This window comes from Salvelinus sp. IW2-2015, linkage group LG21 (genome assembly GCF_002910315.2).
Source record: "Salvelinus sp. IW2-2015 linkage group LG21, ASM291031v2, whole genome shotgun sequence".
Classification (NCBI taxonomy): domain Eukaryota; kingdom Metazoa; phylum Chordata; class Actinopteri; order Salmoniformes; family Salmonidae; genus Salvelinus; species Salvelinus sp. IW2-2015.
In genome coordinates, this window is record NC_036861.1 from 1,248,603 (window position 1) to 1,265,811 (window position 17,209).

Below are 17,209 nucleotides of genomic sequence, written 5' to 3' on the forward strand. Positions count from 1 at the left end.
AGTGGCTGAGTGCCATTGAGAAAGAGCGGAAGGAGGGAGGGTTGAAATGCTCCACAGCCCAAAATATCTAATTGTATTATTTGTAAAGGGCAAGCTGCTGTCTCTTGCCTGTTTCTTGACACAAATAACGCACGCCTCCCCTCCGTTCGCCTCCAAACGGTTTTCTTTTCTAACACTCCTCTTCAACAATAAGCAACACTGCTTTAAACCTCATCTAGCAGTACAGTTTCCCTGACTGAGTTTCACCACAGCAGCTGGGGTAAATGCAGTAAACCAAGTCCGATAAAAGGCAGACTTTTGTCCTCCTCTGTATCCCTCCCACTCATCCACCGGTTATCCAGTCCCACTCAAAACCATCCTGAACTCTAAATAAATAAATACAAAACACCTTTTCTACAGAGCTACGCATAACCCAACTTTTTTTTTGTATTTTTCGCCGTTTTTCCAATTCWAAGCTGCTAGAACATGTACTTGTTGATATTCTCTCTAAGCATTTGAATCAAAGTTAAAGTTTCTGTCATCTATTGTATTTTCAAAACGATGGTTAAAAACCAGACTGAAACAAATACAGCGGGTCTAGTTGGTCTGTTAGAGCTACAGTGGGACAGCTATATGCCATCCATAATAGTGAGCGCACACTTGTGTCTTAGTACACACACTCATACACAACCTGTTGAAGAGTAAGTATAGAAACAATAACACCCGGCTGAATATTGCACTGAACCTTCCACTTCTGAGCCTAGCCATCACTGCGGATGAAACTGGGCCTCTGGGCTTGCCGTAGGGACTCTTACATTGTCTTAACACTACATGATGTAGCAGAAATMWGCTCCAGTGTGTATCGACTACTCTGTTGTCAGACCCCGTAGCTATGACTAGGGCTGGAGCTGAACAAGATTACACAGGCGCGTGAGATATGATTAGTGAGTGAGTAGTATTTATGTATGTGTTTAACCACGTGAATGCATTTACAGTATCACTACTGTACGTCAGTATCGAACGGATGGAAAAGTGTGCATGCATTGTGGATACAGAGTAACCTACAGTATGTGCTGAAGTGTTCACGATGATAATGTACATGTGCTGATATGACTTCTGATGACGCTTAACTACAGTGTGAAGCTCTACTCTCCCTCGTGTCTGTCTGTCCTGATCCAGACTCAATCAGTCAATCAACCAGACTCAATCAATCAATCCACCGAGCCAGTCTGTCTGTCTAGGGATAAAGGCCTACTCCGTGTCTCCGACCCTCTCTGGGGTCTCCCGGCTGCAGGCTGGGGCGGCTGCAGGCTCCAGTGGCTCCGGGGCGGGGCCAGTGGCCGGGGGCTACCTGCTGAAGAGCGAGTGGAGCTGGTGCTGGTGGTAACATTGGCTGCTGCGCGGCGACTCAGTGCGCTCCATCACCGCCTGGAACCAGCCRGCCACGTCCACCACCAGCACCTCATAGCGCCGAATGAAACTGTGCTCCTAGGGGAGGAGGGGGGGATATCAGTGAGAGGAAGGGCAGAAGAGAGGAGTTTGAACACTGCATCCATTCCCTTTCTCTCTAATGTACAGATTTTTTTCTTCTAATAAACATTTAATTCAGACAACATTCTTCCCTTTCTTGTAATCCCAAATCATGGTTTAGAGTGGTGGTGAATCAGTGTGTGAATAGCTGGAGGGGAGAGACTTACGAGCAACTTGTGGTATTTTGGCCTTTTTCTGTGATCCTTTGTGAGGCTGTGGAAAGAGGCAGTCAGTGACGTAGAAATGAACAGACAAAAATCACTTGATATTACTTAGCAACTGTACTGTCAGCAGAGACTGGTTGAGAGCCGTAAGACTGCAGAAATTAATAATAAACTCTCTCAATGAGTCACACAGTGCTTGTGTGTTTTGTCTCACCAGTCTTTGACGAAGGACTGGAAGTCGAGGGAGAAGTCCATGCTGAGGGGGAGCGAGGGAGGGTCTTCCTGCAGCACTTTGGTCAGGACCTCAAAGTCGGTCTTGCAGTTCTTATAGGGGAACTGTCCTGTGGCCAGCTCCACCTGCAGGCCGAGACAACACATTACAGCGTTAAGGCCAGTTTATACTTGGTCTYACGACATGTCRGTAGACAATTAGAATGCGACAAGRGTCGCTGGTCAAAACMACWTTWAAATMTATACTCCAGTGGAARYTCTGTAGACCATCGCTGTGACTGTCAGCTTTCTTGTTGCGACTGTCGCTATGTCCGTTGTTGTGGTTACCAGACTGCAACACCAACCAGACTGAGTTCTAAAATTCTCAGATACAATGACAAACTTTTATTTAGTCACACTGTGGCAGTAAGCTATTTTCTGTAAACTCGCCATTACTTGTGAGTTTATTTTCCTATAATTATGAATAAAAAGTAGCTAAAGTTCAGACTTTGTCAGTTATTCTCTGGTCATTATTTGAACTGGCTAACGAACCAAAACATTGTTTAGAAAATTGCTTTTAGTTGCCTTGCTTGCTTGGTTGACATTTACTGAATTCACTTTTAAAACGGATGGGTTTATTGGTGTTAAAATAGAGAACGTATGCTATTTGGAGCACCGGATTGCTGACCTCGTTGTGCGTTTATACTTTTTCATAAGGACAAGTTTGAWGTCGCTACYTAAATTGTCTACAGACATGTCGGTAGACCGACCGTAAACCAGCCTTTATACTCACAACGACAGGTCACTAAGACTAAAGTTATCAAACCTCTTCACTCGTTAGAAATCAACCCTTAGCCCCTAACCTAGACACCATTTCATGCTCCCTTGTAGATGTGAATAGCTGTATGGGTGTAAACAATACGGCGAAAAGTCCACCTAGCCTACCAAAAGGCTTGATGGAGGAATTATCATATTACTTACACCCATTTGATCCTTTCAGATGGATGACGGGACATTGAGAAGTGTCAAAGCGTAGAAGGTAGGTAAGGCTCTCAACTTTTGGCCAGGGCCAAATACGAAGGCACAGGACTGACCAAAAGAAGTGCACTACATAGGGAATAGGGTGTGATGCAGTAGTGTGGGTGTTTTACCAGAGAGATGCCCAGGCTCCAGACGTCTGCTCGGATGTCATAGTCAGGCTTGCTGGGATCTGGGGGGTCTATTCTCTCAGGCTGGGAACACACAGAAACAGGCTTGGGTTAGGGGGAAACTGCACTTCTTGTACCAATACACAGGGAAATTAAACACATTTTACAGAGGACAGCAGCATTCAGAATTTTCACAGAGCTATGTGCAACCCCAGGTGGAAAAATAGTGGCGCTTCAGCATCAAAATGGCAGCCTTCACTTCYGTAGGTTAAACGTGGTAGGGTACGTGTGCCCACCAAGGTGACTCACAGCCATGTAGGCAGCACAGCCGGCGCTGCGGGTCTTGGCCTTGGAGTCGACGAGTCGTCCGCTGATGCCAAAGTCACACAGCTTGATCTGGCCCTTGTTGTCCAGCAGGATGTTGGAGGGCTTCACGTCCCGGTGGATCACACCGTGCTTCTCCTTCAGGTACAGCAGAGCTGACACTATCTGTACACACACACACAAAGGGTAACACACTACTACATTGAAGAGAAGGTGAACAAACTTTTTATGGGATGGGGTCAACTCCACTGGAACTCAATTCAGGAGATGAACTGAACATAAAGACACCTAATTGAAAATGAAGGGCAATATTTAAAATTCTGAATTTGAGTTTCAGTTCAAAGCCTGAATTGAGGGTATGAGAGCGCAAGAGATAAGACGCGAGATGGAGAGACTCACTGCCACGGTCATCTTGCCCAGGATGCGTTCAGGTATGGGCCCCTGGATCCTCTTCTTGAGTTTCTCAGCACACGTCCCCATCAGCTCCATTGCGATGAACACATCCGTCTGAGGACCAATCACAGTCAGTCACATAACATTGGCATTTTAAACAGAACAGTGAAACTGCTACAAGAAAGAAGCTATTTCTGTCAATATGAATAAATATGGTTTAAATGATGTGACATACTAAATTATCTGTGCGTGTGACTCACGTTGGTAACTATAGCGTGGCAAATTAACTTATTTAACTGTGTGTGTGACTCACGTTGGTAACTATGGCGCCGTAGCACTGGATGATGTAAGGGCAGTCATGGCTCTTCAGCACCACATCCAGATCCATCAGAATCCTCTTGTTCTCGTCCTTGTTTCCTGTCCGGCGCATTTGCTAGTGACACACACAATAAATCAGTCATCAACATTCAATGATGATGTTTTAGTTGAGGGAGAAGAACTTCAAGCAACTGGATGGCGCCACTAATTTACAACTCCGCCCAACCCACATACCTGTCTAGCACTTAACCATTAGCCAATCGCATACTGCCGGTTTCCCGGACACAGATTAGGACTAATCCTACACTAAAAAGGGGATTTAAAAGGAGATTATCCACTGAAAGTGCTTCATAGTCCAACCTGTCACCGGGTAACCATAGTAACCTACCTCACTCCAGAGTCCAGTGTATCAGCTGTTTCCAGCAACCTACATCCCCTGCCCCCCCCTCATCCAAACCTGCCCCCTATCCAAACCTATCCCCTGCCCCCTCATGCAAACGTATTCCCTCTCATGCAAACGTATTCCCCCTCATGCAAACGTATTCCCCCTCATCAAACGTATTCCCTCTCATGCAAACGTATTCCCTCTCATGCAAACGTATTCCCTCTCATGCAAACGTATTCCCTCTCATGCAAACGTATTCCCTCTCATCTATATACAGTAGGTCACCAGATGGTGAAAAGTGAAACTGTATATGATTGAACTATAGAGGTAGGCCTATGTATTTTAAGAACAGAACACACTGATTATAAAGTTTATACCTGCCAGTTAAGGCTGAACAAAACATAATAGCATTCTACATCTTAAATTGCATAGCTATAATATATAATTTACAGCTCCAGCCATTATCCCTGTAGGCCATGTTGTTTGTGCTTGTAACCATGACTGTGTATACCAAGGATAAGCATTGTATGCAACCCCCCATAGACTAGTAGTGACTGACTTCCTAATAGTTAAACAGTTAAGATAAATGGGGGGGGGGGTTTAACAATGCTTAATTGTAGCAGTGACGATACAGTATAATTACTATCATTGTGTGAGGTTAAACAATGGAAGGCAAAGCCCAGAGAGAAACCGATAGAAAAAAGAACAGCGATACTGAACTGACAAACAGCCCAGAGCTGKCTCCAACAGTTAAATCCTCTGGTCAAATCGGCTGCTATGGAATTATGTGTTCTGCCACAGTAGGAAAAACCAATGCTATGGCCTTATCCCAAATAGCGGCAGTAGAACATCCACACAGCACTTGCATAACGGAATAGGCCAAATGTTTCGAGCTGCTGGAAGGCGATTAAGGTTCCCACTGTTCAGAAAGAATAGGAGCAAGGCTAGTTTCATGACATTAGGCTGTTGAACAGTGGGACATAGGACAGATGCAGGCCCAATACACGGTCAGACAGTAGGCCGCAGAGACTTTGAATATGTTAAAATGTAAGTGTGTACTTGTGGACTAACTTTGCAGTTTTCCGTACTGCATGTAATATGTTGTGTTTGTATGCTGTCTAGGGATGCACAATATATCGGCAAGCATATAGGAATCGGACGATATTCGCTAAAAATGCCAACATTGGCATCGGCCCCGATGTCTAGTTTGTCGCCGATGTCTAAGCTGACGTGCATACCTATATAACGTAATGACGCCACGAAAAATACAGCACTACACAGAACAAAATCAGAAAAATACTAAGCGGACACTTCCAACAACTAAACAAGTTCAAGTACAGCACTCATTTGAATGAGTAAGAACATTTCAGCGAGACAACTCAAAGGCYYAATCCATTAARGCCAAGAAAATGGAATTCATTGCCCTCGACAATCAACTGTTCTTATTCGTGGATGTTGGCACTGTCACGGACACCGTGACAGTGCYCACTGGAAGAGAGGCCACTGACAGACAGAGAGCTGAAACGTCACTGCTTGACATGTATGATGAAATCCTGGTAGAGACTGAACAAATGAACAACAAAACAGCACAGCACGCAAGTGAAAGAAACAGGTTTCGATTATGTTTTACTGGTAATGGTGACATACGTAAATGCCAACAAAATAACTTTTTGGTCAGTGTGTGTGTGTGTGTGTTTCAACTATTTAAAAATGTACTAGAACGCTTAAAAGGCTGCTAAAATTGTAAATATCGATATTGTTTTTTTTGGCAAGGAAAATATCGGAATCYGACAAAAATGTCATATTGGTGTATCCCTAATGCTGACACCATGAAATGAATTTCCATCTAAATGGWCAATAAAGTATATTGTATCGTAAGTGTRAAACTGCAACAAGACAATGCATCCAGAACAACAGAATCAGAGCGGAGGCCGGATGGACAGACTCCTCATCCTCAAGACATGAAAGTGAAGTGACCCCCTGCCAGACAATGTAACGCGCTTCCAGACTGCCTGTTTAAAATGCAATCCAGAACTATTATATATTGTCTTAATGCCAACAAGCTGTGGTTGGAGGTGGACAAGGCTTACTTTGACGGCGATGACGTGGCCCGTCTTCTTGAAGCGCACTTTGAACACCTGACCGCACGTGCCGCTGCCGATCTCCCCCTCGCTGATCAGGTCACTGACCTCGGCTGGGTACCGCTGAGGAGGGGAACAGGTGACGAGTCACAACATGTCAATGACAAACATACATGGCATATGTAGCATGATGTACTACAGAACCTATAATGCTCTGTGTATTCTATCCGGTTATAAATGGTGTACCGTCTCCTTGTCAATACAGCACATTATTTTTAATGAGTAGAGAGAAATAGCAAAAAATAATAATCACTTCAGGCAATGCTAGTCTCTTACCTGGCCGTCGATCTTCAGGTAGCCTGTCTGTTTCATGATCTCCTGCAGCTTCTGGTCTATCTCCGCACTAAGGGGACACGGCACAGACGCACAAAAAGGTTAGGTGCGTAATTTGACGCATGTGTGTGAACGGAAGCGTTTTTTAAACTTTCTGTATCCCTTTCCAGAACATGAATGCTCCGTGTGCATGTGTATACATTTGTGTGCGTATCTGCATCATGCACGTGTGTGTGTGTGTGTGTGTGTATGCTCCGTGCATGCGCGTTTGTCTTACTTCTCCACGCTCTTCACCAGGCTGTACTGTGGCGTGGGCAGGTTGAGCATGTGTCGCGGGCGGCTGGGGTAGGAATGGTGCTGGGGCGAGCTCTCAGAGGATGAGGAGCGACTCCCCCCTCCGTCGTTAGCCAGGGGKAGCTGAAGAGCTGGGGGGGAGAGGAGATTTATAAAGAAGGGAAGGTAAAAGAGGAAGACTGGGGCTGTCCTTTATTAGCTTGGAGGCCAGTCTGTTTCAGCCTGTTTCTGCTTTAGGAAACTTGTCATTGTCAGAAACAGACTGGCACCCAGGCTAGTGTTACTGTAATCAATTCCACTCTCCTTTCCTCATCTCTCTTCTTAATGATCATTGAGCTTACAGCATTGAAGAGGGCAGCAATGTAGCAGAATCTATCTAGCTCTTTGACCAAACAGTGATACAGAGAGAGACCTAAGGAAAGGAAGCCAAATAGCATTGGTGCACTGGGATTCTGCCAACTCCCTGTCACTGACGGGCTATTCAAAACACCCTGACAGTTACAGGTCTACAGTGCCTTCAGAAAGTATTCAGAGCCCTTGACTTTTTCCCACTTTGTTACAGCCTTATTGTAAAATGGATTAAAAAAACTATTTTCCTTAATCTACACACGTACTCATAAAGAATTCTAACAGAAATACCTTATTTACATAAGTATTCAGACCCTTTGCTATTAGACTCAAAATTGAGCTCAGGTGCATCCTGTTCCATTGATCATCCTTGATGTTTCTACAACTTGGAGTCCACCTGTGGTAAATTCAATTGATTGGACATGATTTGGAAAGGCACACACCTGTCTATATAAGGTCCCACAGCAGACAGTGCATGTCAGAGCAAAAACCAAGCGTTGAGGTCAAAGGAATTGTCCTTAGAGCACCGAGACAGGCTTGTGTCGAGGCACAGATCTGGTAGAGGGTACCAAAAAATGTCTGCAACATTGAAGGTCCCCGAGAACACAGTGGACTCCATCATTCTTAAATGAAAGAAGTTTGGAACCACCAAGACTCTTTCTAGAGCTGGCCGCCCGGCCAAACTGAACAATCAGGCTTTGGTCAGGGAGGTGACCAAGAACCCAATGGTCACTTCCTCTGTGGAGGTCGGAGAACCTTCCAGAAAGACAACCATCTCTGCAGCACTCCACCAATCAGGCCTTTATGGTAGAGCGGCCAGACAGAAGCCACTCCTCAGTAAGGCACACGACAGCCTGCTTGGAGTTTGCCAAAAGGCACCTAAAGGACTCTCAGACCATGAGAAACAAGATTCTCTGGTCTGATGAAACAGAGGTTGGACTCTTTGGCCTAAATGCCAAGCGTCACTTCTGGAGGAAACCTGGCACCATCCCTATGGTGAAGCATGGTGTAGGCAGCATCATGCTGTGGGGATGTTTTTCCGTGGCAGGGACTGGGAGACTAGTCAGGATCGAGGGAAAGATGAACCTGCTCCAAAGCACTCAGGACCTCAGACTGGAGCGAAGGTTCACCTTCGAACAGGACAACGACCCTTAGCACACAGCCAAGACAATGCAGGAGTGGATTTGGGACAAGCCTCAATGTCTTTGAGTGGCCCAGCCAGAGCCCGGATTTGAACCCYATCAAACATCTCTGGAGAGACCTGAAAATAGCTGTGCAGCAATGCTCCCCATCCAACCTGACAGAGCTTGAGAGGATCTGCAGAGAAGAATGGAAGAAACTCCCCAAATATAGGTGTGCCAAGCTTGTAGTGTCATACCCAAGAAGACTCAAGGCTGTAATTGCTGCCAAAAGGTGCTTCAACAGAGTTCTGAGTAAACGGACTGAATACTTGTGAAATGTGAAGAAAGAAAAGTAGCAACATTTTTTTTAAACTGTTTTTGCTTTGTCATTATGGACTATTTTTTATTTAACTAGGCAAGTCAGTTAAGAACAAATTCTTATTTACAATGACAGCCTAGGAACAGTGGGTTAACTGCCCTGTTCAGGGGCAGAACGACAGATTTTTACCATGTCAGCTTGGGATTTGATCAAGCAACCTTTCGGTTACTGACCCAACGCTCTAACTACTAGGCTTCCTGCCGCCCCGGTATTGTGTAGATTGATGAAGAAAAACAATGTCATACATTTTAGAATAAGGCTAACATAACAAAATGTGGGAAAAGTGAAGGGGTCTGAATACTTTCCGAACYCACTGTATAGGTTGGCTTATAAAATTCGGGGTTATTCTACTTCAAGGTCTCACCCATTGCCTCTCAGTTTGTACACATTTAGTGTGCATCCCAAACTTCCCCTAGTGCACTACTTTTGATCAGAGCCCTATGGGCCCAGGTCAAAAGTAGTGRACTATAAGGGGAAATTGTACCATCTGGGACTCCCCCATGTTTCTATTCAGACTTCGAAAGGAGTGAATGAAAGCAGTCCATGCTCAATTTGACCTTGATGGACAGACAGAGCAGTGTAAGTAGAACGATATCAGTTCAGTCTCCAACAGAGGTCGGCTGTGAATGTCTATAGACCACAATACGAACACTTCGACAAGACATTCCACAAGTATTAGCAAYACAACCCTTAGCCTGTYTATTAGCAAAGCATAGGTAAACAACTTCAATTGAACTTGAAGGCTTGTTTAGTCGATTCATTTTTACTGCATAATTTGACACACAGGCTAAAAGTGTTATTGTTCAAGGAGACGACACTTCACAGGGTAAAGTAGACAGGGTGAGCACTGAGCAGTGGAGACCAGCTACGAGAGTAGTGTTAGCTTTGACCCGCCATGCAACCACACAAACAGGCCATGCGTTCAGACTGCTGCTCAGTCAGTATCTAGCTAGCAGCACCACCAAATGGAGTGGACCCTCTGCTGCAGAACATTGGAGCTCTCTCAGTGACCTCTGAGACCCCCCTGGAGAGGAGTCCAACCCCCCCAACCTTCAGTTCAGACCGTTCAATGTATTTTCTTTAGATAAAATGAACACATTTCATATGATATGTTTTATACACTGTGTGAAGAGCGCCCCATTCCTAATCTGTAAATGGGGTCGTTTTGCAAAGGGCACCTTCGGAGCCTTTGGTTTGTTTGAGGTTTTCAAAGCAACGAGATAGTGTTGACCAGTTCTWWAAAAAAAAAACGTCTTTTCAAGAGAAAAATGCACCAACACCAGGCAGTAGCTTTTATCCCTGGTTCAATCACCTGCAGCCAGGACCTGCTCACTGGAGAGAATCGGTTAGTAGGGGTTAGTAAAGGACTCGGGCAATTTTTGGTTTGGCAAAGACCAGACAGTCCTCCACACAGCTGGATCCAGACAGACACACACATCAGCCACTTAGGCACCGCTGGCAATTGACAGTGCCAKTGCAAGGGGGATGCCAGGAGAGAATACTTAGTTAGCGCACAAAGAACACCATCTGACCCTGAGGAAGAGCACGGAAGAAACAGACGGAGACACAAGACAGACAGAAATTAACCRGTCACAGCCTGAACTGCAGAGCAAAGAGAATGCCAGCTTGGGCCCAGRCTGGATGAAGACATGACAGACAAACAGACTGAAGGACAAGTCTTCAGATGTGAAAGGAGGAAGAGAAGAGGTGGTCAGATTTGGTCACAGCAACACTCCTGCAGACCAACCGGTGGTGGGATGCTGGATTAGACTGTGTAATAAAAACCGTGCAGGAAGCCACATGCACCTTTTCTCTGCATCCAGCAAAACGGGTTAATAATATCCTCACACACACGCAGACCCAGGCATACACACCCACTGCCCTGCCACTGGCACTCACACATGGAGAAGGGATGGAAAGATGGAGGGAGAATGAGATTAGAGTGGAGGTGAGACTGCATCCAACTGAGGATACAGTGCAAATGGCCACTTGAAAATAGAAAATGCCTCTTGGCTTCCATACTTTCATACTGTCAGAATAGAATATTTTAGGTGTGCTGTGTACAATTGTGGGCTAAACATCTGAAAGTATCAATTTTACACAACAATAGCCTTAGCCTATTACACATATTTTGTAAGAGGAGAATTCATTGGCTGTGTGTTGTGTTATGTACTGCAATTCATTTAGGCCTACATTCAACTCTAAGGATAATGTATAAGCTGGTTAGGTATCAGTCAGGCCAGCCATTCAGGTTTGGTGAAACCATCTGAAGAATGTATGAAGTTACTAGCGTCTATACGTTCTGTTCTGAGCTACTGAGGGTGAAATGTTCCCTTTCTATTGAATAGGAGGAGTGACATGGAGATGGGGAGAGAAAGGAGAGGGATAAAGAATGGATTGTGAAAAAGAGAAGGAAGGATGGAGGGTGCAGTGGCAGAGAGAGAGAGCGATGATTGAATGATACCTGCACGTTGGGAAGGAGCTGGAGCAGGACTGAGCTGGATCACGATGACTGGACAGAGGAGAGAAAATACACACGTGCACATTACTGCACTGTTCAATGCCAGGTACTCACTCTCACATACCCTAACACCCACAGAGACTCACCAATAAACTACCACACACACACACCAATGAACTACAACCCCATACTAACACACACACAAAACAAAATGAAGGAAGGTTCAATCAATCAAGAGCACCTCAGATACACCAGTTGATATGCTGTGTGCGAAAATTAAAAAAACTAGCACCTCAAATGCTGCGCTCGTCAAAGATAAGAGTTGCATTACCACAACATCTTTGCTTTCCCATGCCTTTAGCTTTCCAATGAGGCTGGGAGAGAGAACGCATCAAGAAGAAACGCAGTGAGAAGAAAACACATTAAATAACTTGTTATAAAAGTATAGAAATTGACCTCATGGCGACACCACCACTATCAGCATAGGGTTGAGTACCCATATCACCACATTGCACTGAATGTGGCTGMCATTGAATGGTGCAAGACGAAATTCACCCATAAGCATTGGGCAGGAGCCAAGCCTGTTTGAAATGTTTGACCTTCATATCGGCTGTAAGCTGATCCTAAATCYGGGCTGTTGGGATAAATCCCGCATGGTTCATTTTGGTGGCTTGGCTGGCAAAGTCTCTAGCTAGCCAGCTATATTATGCCCACACATTCTGCSAGATGTGTRCGTCTACATTATGACCAAAACATTACCTGCCAAAGATGTTCAAGACTGCCGAAATAAAGAAATATCCATCATGCCCAAAATATGAGAACAGCATTAATGTAAAACATATCACGAGTTTATCAGACATATGGAATTGGTTTAGAAAATGAAAACACAAGTTTTTGTTTAGTTTTGTAGTTACTAACACCACTATATTCGTGCAATTTGTGACGTGACAAGAGCCACTTTCAGGGGTAGTTTGCTAGCTATCTTGAACGTTATAGCTGGCAAGTTTGTTCACGCAACTAACTGGCAAGCTGCGTTAGCTCGAAAAGCTAACGTTAGCTTAGCTGGCTACTAACAACATTGACTCGGTCAAAATCATAWTTGAAGTTTCGCTAGAAATGTATACACACACAAGCCATATCTGGTTAATGAACCATAMTAGACCAGATATAAAATATCAAATACTGATAAACAGTACATTTTCCGTGTTGAGAAATTAACAACAAATTGACTGACGGATGATGGGGCCTACTAGAGCTAACTTAGCTAGTTGCTAGCCAGCAGTTGCCAGGACAGAACCAAAACACAGTTCYGGATTTAAATTGAGTTTCTGTTACAACGTTGCACTGATATAAAATTCTGGTGTACATAGTTTCAAAATGTTTATGTGATATGTTATATACATGGAAAAGGCATGACACCTCTGGGCAGGGCAACGTCCCGAGTTGGGGTATTTGTTTATCCATTTAGCCTGTTAGCCAACAGCATATCCCTATTACACCCCCTCACTGCCTCTCCTTTCGCTTATTTTCCCTTTCCTTTCCCTATTTTCCGTTACCGACTCCCCCACGGACACTCACTTGGCCTCGGACGTGAACGTTGTGGACTCATGTCGATATTGAGGTCAATTCTTCTACGAGCTTCTTTATTTTCTTGCTTTAGTTTCTCCTCGATTCGGGAGAGTCTCTGTTCCAGCGACGACATCTTGAAAAATTGAACACTATCAAAGATGATCTATTATAATGAGTAGATAGCAGAGTGACCGTTCTAACGATGGAAATACATGCCCTCAATGATTGAAGGCAGGCGCGATCATGTGGGACCATTCTAACCAATGAGAGGGCATAGGCGAGTGTGAACATAAGCCTAACGTAATTCAACTTCCGACACTCTTATACCTCCGTACAGAAAAAGGGCTTAATCTCACTCCGACAGATTTTGGGCAGAGTAAATCCTCTCGCTTTGCCTCTTCCTCTCTGGCATCATCGAGCGTAACCAGCTAGCCAAGACTCCCTCTCTTGTGGACTATACAGGCAGGGACGGCTGATYTCCCAATGCCCTCCCTGTTTGAAACATTCTCAGGTCAGACATTTCCATAGAAAATTGGCTTGCTTGCATGTTTGAAGATGGATGTTGATGTTTGCATCTATTTTTTAGTTTTCAACATGAATTTGAGAGGACATGAGTTGATACTTTAAGGATATTCGTCATGAGTTGACARGGTAAAGCTTGTCTAAAAATGACCRTTGTTTTATGACCATCTTACTTGTGAAGATACAMTATTGCATTAATAGCAGGGAGGTGACAGAGAATGGTCTGATGATGAGACACCCAATCAAACACAGTAAACCYTATACACAAGTTTTCCCAACAGATGTTCTTTATAAATAACTAATCTCATACTTTCACTTCCTTTTGTATAGTCGTACACAAGATAAGTAGAGTCTGCAACCAGACAAACATGATTCAAAACACACCCCCATACACAGAGACAAGGGAGGTAAAGTTTGTTTTCTATTGACTTCTGCAGATGAGCATGTACTGTAGTTGGAGGATGAAGCTGCCTCTAAATTCTGATCTAAGGTCAGTTTTCTTTTCCTAATGGATGAGGTTGGAATAAACTGATCCTAGATCCGTTCTTAATGGTCACTTCAACCTGGAGAAGCCTGAGCATGATTCATTGCTTGGATGTGTTTCCGCTTCATGCCACTGATTGAATTTGAGTGTCTTGAGCATTAAAGTCTCTCAGTGTGTGTACGTTTGTGTGAATATTTACATGTTTGGAACGAGACATCCTTCAGCCTTTCTTTTGTGTGTTCAGATATGACAATGGCACAGGTGTAGACTGCCACATGACACACCCTTATATAAAATTCACAGATTGGACCAATTAAAAGGCAACAGGATAAATTCAATAATGCTCCCTGTTGCTTTTCTCAACGACTTCATTATCAACCAAAAACAGAACCAAAAGCACTGTCGCCGTTGATTTCCCCCCCCCATAATAACTCAAATCAGAACATTTTAAAGAATGTTAAAAAGGCAACAATTGCCCATTGTGAATGCACTAGTGATCTGGTTGGATCAGAATTGACCGTTCCTCCAAGCAGTGGTTCTTTACCCTTCTGTTGACACAAGACTAGCATTGGGTAACTTGATGGGTGATTGTTCACAACATTGTAACAATGTAGAGTACATATATATAGATGATTCTACACACTGTTAATTCAACTTCCTCCAAGCAATCATTTTGATAGGCAGATGGAGGTACTTCCTTTTCTCCTCTTAGCATTAATGTAAAACATTATCACCCTCATTGTATACCAAGGACCACAGTTAGTTACCAAGGACCACAGTTGGTTACTAAGGACCACAAAATAACAAAATGAAATGCATTTCTATAGATCCCAGTAGAAATGTAAGGCATCATTTCAAGCCATGCACCCACCCCACCCCACCCTCTCCCAAATATTATTTGTGTTTTGTCACAGTATGAAGGAACCAGGGTTGGGGTCCATTCCATTTCAATTCAGGAAATAAACTGAAATTCCAATTGACTTCCTGAATTGACTGAATTGAAATGGAATGYATCCCAACCCAAAACGTTACATGGAGATCCTCAGACGTCAGAGCAGACTCAGAGCAGACAACAACACTGGCACAAAGGAGGATGGAACTGGAAGGCAAAGGTAAAAGGGGTTGACTGTGTAATAGAAGTTACACATGTTATGACAAGTTCTTGTAAGGACACAGCCATTGGAGTGTTCTAGATAGGGAGGAGGTGGCACAAGCTTAGCGGGCGTCACAGTTTCTTTTCTTCTTTTCCTTTGGAAAACATAGCCACGTCTCATTGTAACAGAACTTCATTTCTCATCAACCACCAGTCTTCTTGACGGGCCCCTTCTCACAGTTCTGTGAGATGCTGCTGCAGTGTAAAAAAAAAAAAACACAGTCACAGAGTCTTGGCCTGGGTCTGCATTAATCTCCTCTAGTTCATACCTCCCACACAGACGTAGACTACACTACAGACTGACCCTTCTCCGTTTCTCATATCACATTCACAGTGTGGTGGATGCAGCAGACCACCCTTGCAGACTGCCGTGACCCCATGACCCTCATATGATGATGATGTGATAGAGGTCACAACCTCTCGACCCCTAGCAGAGGTCGGAGACGTAGTCGAAGTCGCAGAAGCTGTCCTGGTCCTTGCGAGAGAGCGTGCGGGGCTCGCGCGGCGGCGTCAGGGCGGGAGGCTCGGCGGTGAACTCCTCGTCAAAGTTGCTGACGTCCTCTCGGCCCTTGATGGAGGGGACGAAGGGAGGGGGCAGCTTCCTCTGTAGCAGGGCCTCCCAATCCAGACCCTGGAGGAGTGAGAGAAAAACAGGGTTAACAAAAAACCAAATATGTTCCTTCCAAAAACAACAAGTGTGGGATGAAGAGAAATGGAAAAAGATGAATATGGTGTCATGGATTTCTGACTCACCCGGAAGAAAGGCTGTTTCTTTATCTCATCAGCATCTTTCTCACCAGAGCCTAGTCTTCTCTCTGGGTTCCTCCTCAACAGCTGTTCACACACACGAATATTGATAGCCATTATAGAAGTCAAATTACCAGCTGTTATACTAAACTTGCTAAGGAGAGAATTATGGGGGTTATTGGGAGAGAGTCTTATCAGAACTGCTGTTCCCAGGTAAACAAAATCATGAATTTAAGAGACAATAACTACAACATTACCATCATTAAATGGACAAATCTGTGAGGTGCCACAGACCATGGACCTATGGTGTGAGTGTGTGTGTGGCCACTTACCCTCCTCATGATGGCGATGGCCTCTGTGGAGAGGAATCGTGGGTAGCGGACCTCGTCATTCACGATGCTGTCAAACACCTCCTCCTCATCGTCACCAGGGAAGGGCGACTAGCAGAGAAATACACTCAGACAGTTGAGTGGGAAACCCATTTCTAAATACCTGACCTCACAATAATAGACACAAACCAAACCCAAGGGGATTTGTCGCATCACGGAAAAGATAGTACATTTCTGTTCACTGTATGTATACTGCCACCAAGTGACGTTCATTGAATAGGTCTACTCAAATAAAGAGTGAATAGATATTTTCTGTCCTTCCATAGCTATATTTTGTCCAACTCTTCAATGATGTCTCACCTCTCCCACCAGCATCTCATAGATGAGGACRCCSAGGCCCCACCAGTCTACTGCTCTGGTGTAAGAGGTGTCGGTCAGGACCTCAGGGGCCAGGAACTCTGGAGTACCGCAGAACGTACTGGTCCTGTCCCCATAGCCCATCCCCTGTCCTGGTCCTTGCGAGAGAGCGTGCGGGGCTCGCGCGGCGGCGTCAGGCGCGGAGAGCTTCGGCGGTGAACTCCTCGTCAAAGTTGCTGACGTCCTCTCGGCCTTGATGGAGGGGACGAAGGGAGGGGCAGCTTCCTCTGTAGCAGGCCTCCCAATCCAGACCTGGAGGAGTGAGAGAAAAACAGGGTTACAAAAAAAACAAATATGTTCCTTCCAAAAACAACAAGTGTGGGATGAAGAGAAATGGAAAAAGATGAATATGGTGTCATGGATTTCTGACTCACCCGGAAGAAGGCTGTTTCTTTATCTCATCAGCATCTTTCTCACCAGAGCCTAGTCTTCTCTCTGGGTTCCTCCTCACAGCTGTTCATCACACACACACACACAACACACACACACACACACACACACACACACACACACACACACA

The 17,209-nt window shown here is 44.7% G+C and overlaps 2 protein-coding genes and 1 pseudogene across 3 annotated transcripts in view; all 3 read right to left on the minus strand.

The window, feature by feature from the left end:
• Positions 1-402: 402 nt before the first annotated feature.
• On the minus strand, positions 403-13,293 carry LOC111982398 (dual specificity mitogen-activated protein kinase kinase 7). Of its 2 annotated transcripts, XM_024013967.3 has the most exons (12): positions 13,047-13,293; positions 11,472-11,519; positions 7,143-7,290; positions 6,869-6,935; positions 6,542-6,655; positions 4,062-4,181; positions 3,755-3,862; positions 3,341-3,520; positions 3,035-3,115; positions 1,888-2,030; positions 1,677-1,722; positions 403-1,467 (listed from the first exon to the last, which is right to left on the minus strand). In XM_024013967.3, the coding sequence occupies exons 1-12, from the start codon at positions 13,168-13,170 to the stop codon at positions 1,327-1,329; spliced, it is 1,320 nt and encodes a 439-aa protein (XP_023869735.1). In that variant the 5' UTR covers positions 13,171-13,293; the 3' UTR covers positions 403-1,326. The 2 variants fall into 2 exon arrangements, with proteins under 2 accessions (XP_023869735.1, XP_023869736.1); XM_024013968.3 differs by lacking the exon at positions 11,472-11,519 and having other exon boundaries at positions 13,047-13,292.
• Positions 13,294-13,820: 527 nt separating this feature from the next.
• LOC111982310 (serine/threonine-protein kinase N1-like) overlaps positions 13,821-17,209 on the minus strand; it is a 33,264-nt gene continuing 29,875 nt past the window's right edge. The window contains 2 exon segments of the mRNA XM_070433790.1: positions 13,821-15,827; positions 15,950-16,030. Coding sequence (XP_070289891.1) covers positions 15,624-15,827; positions 15,950-16,030 — 285 coding nt within the window. The 3' untranslated portion in view covers positions 13,821-15,623.
• Positions 16,089-17,209, minus strand: part of LOC139022721 (serine/threonine-protein kinase N1-like) — a 6,286-nt pseudogene continuing 5,165 nt past the window's right edge.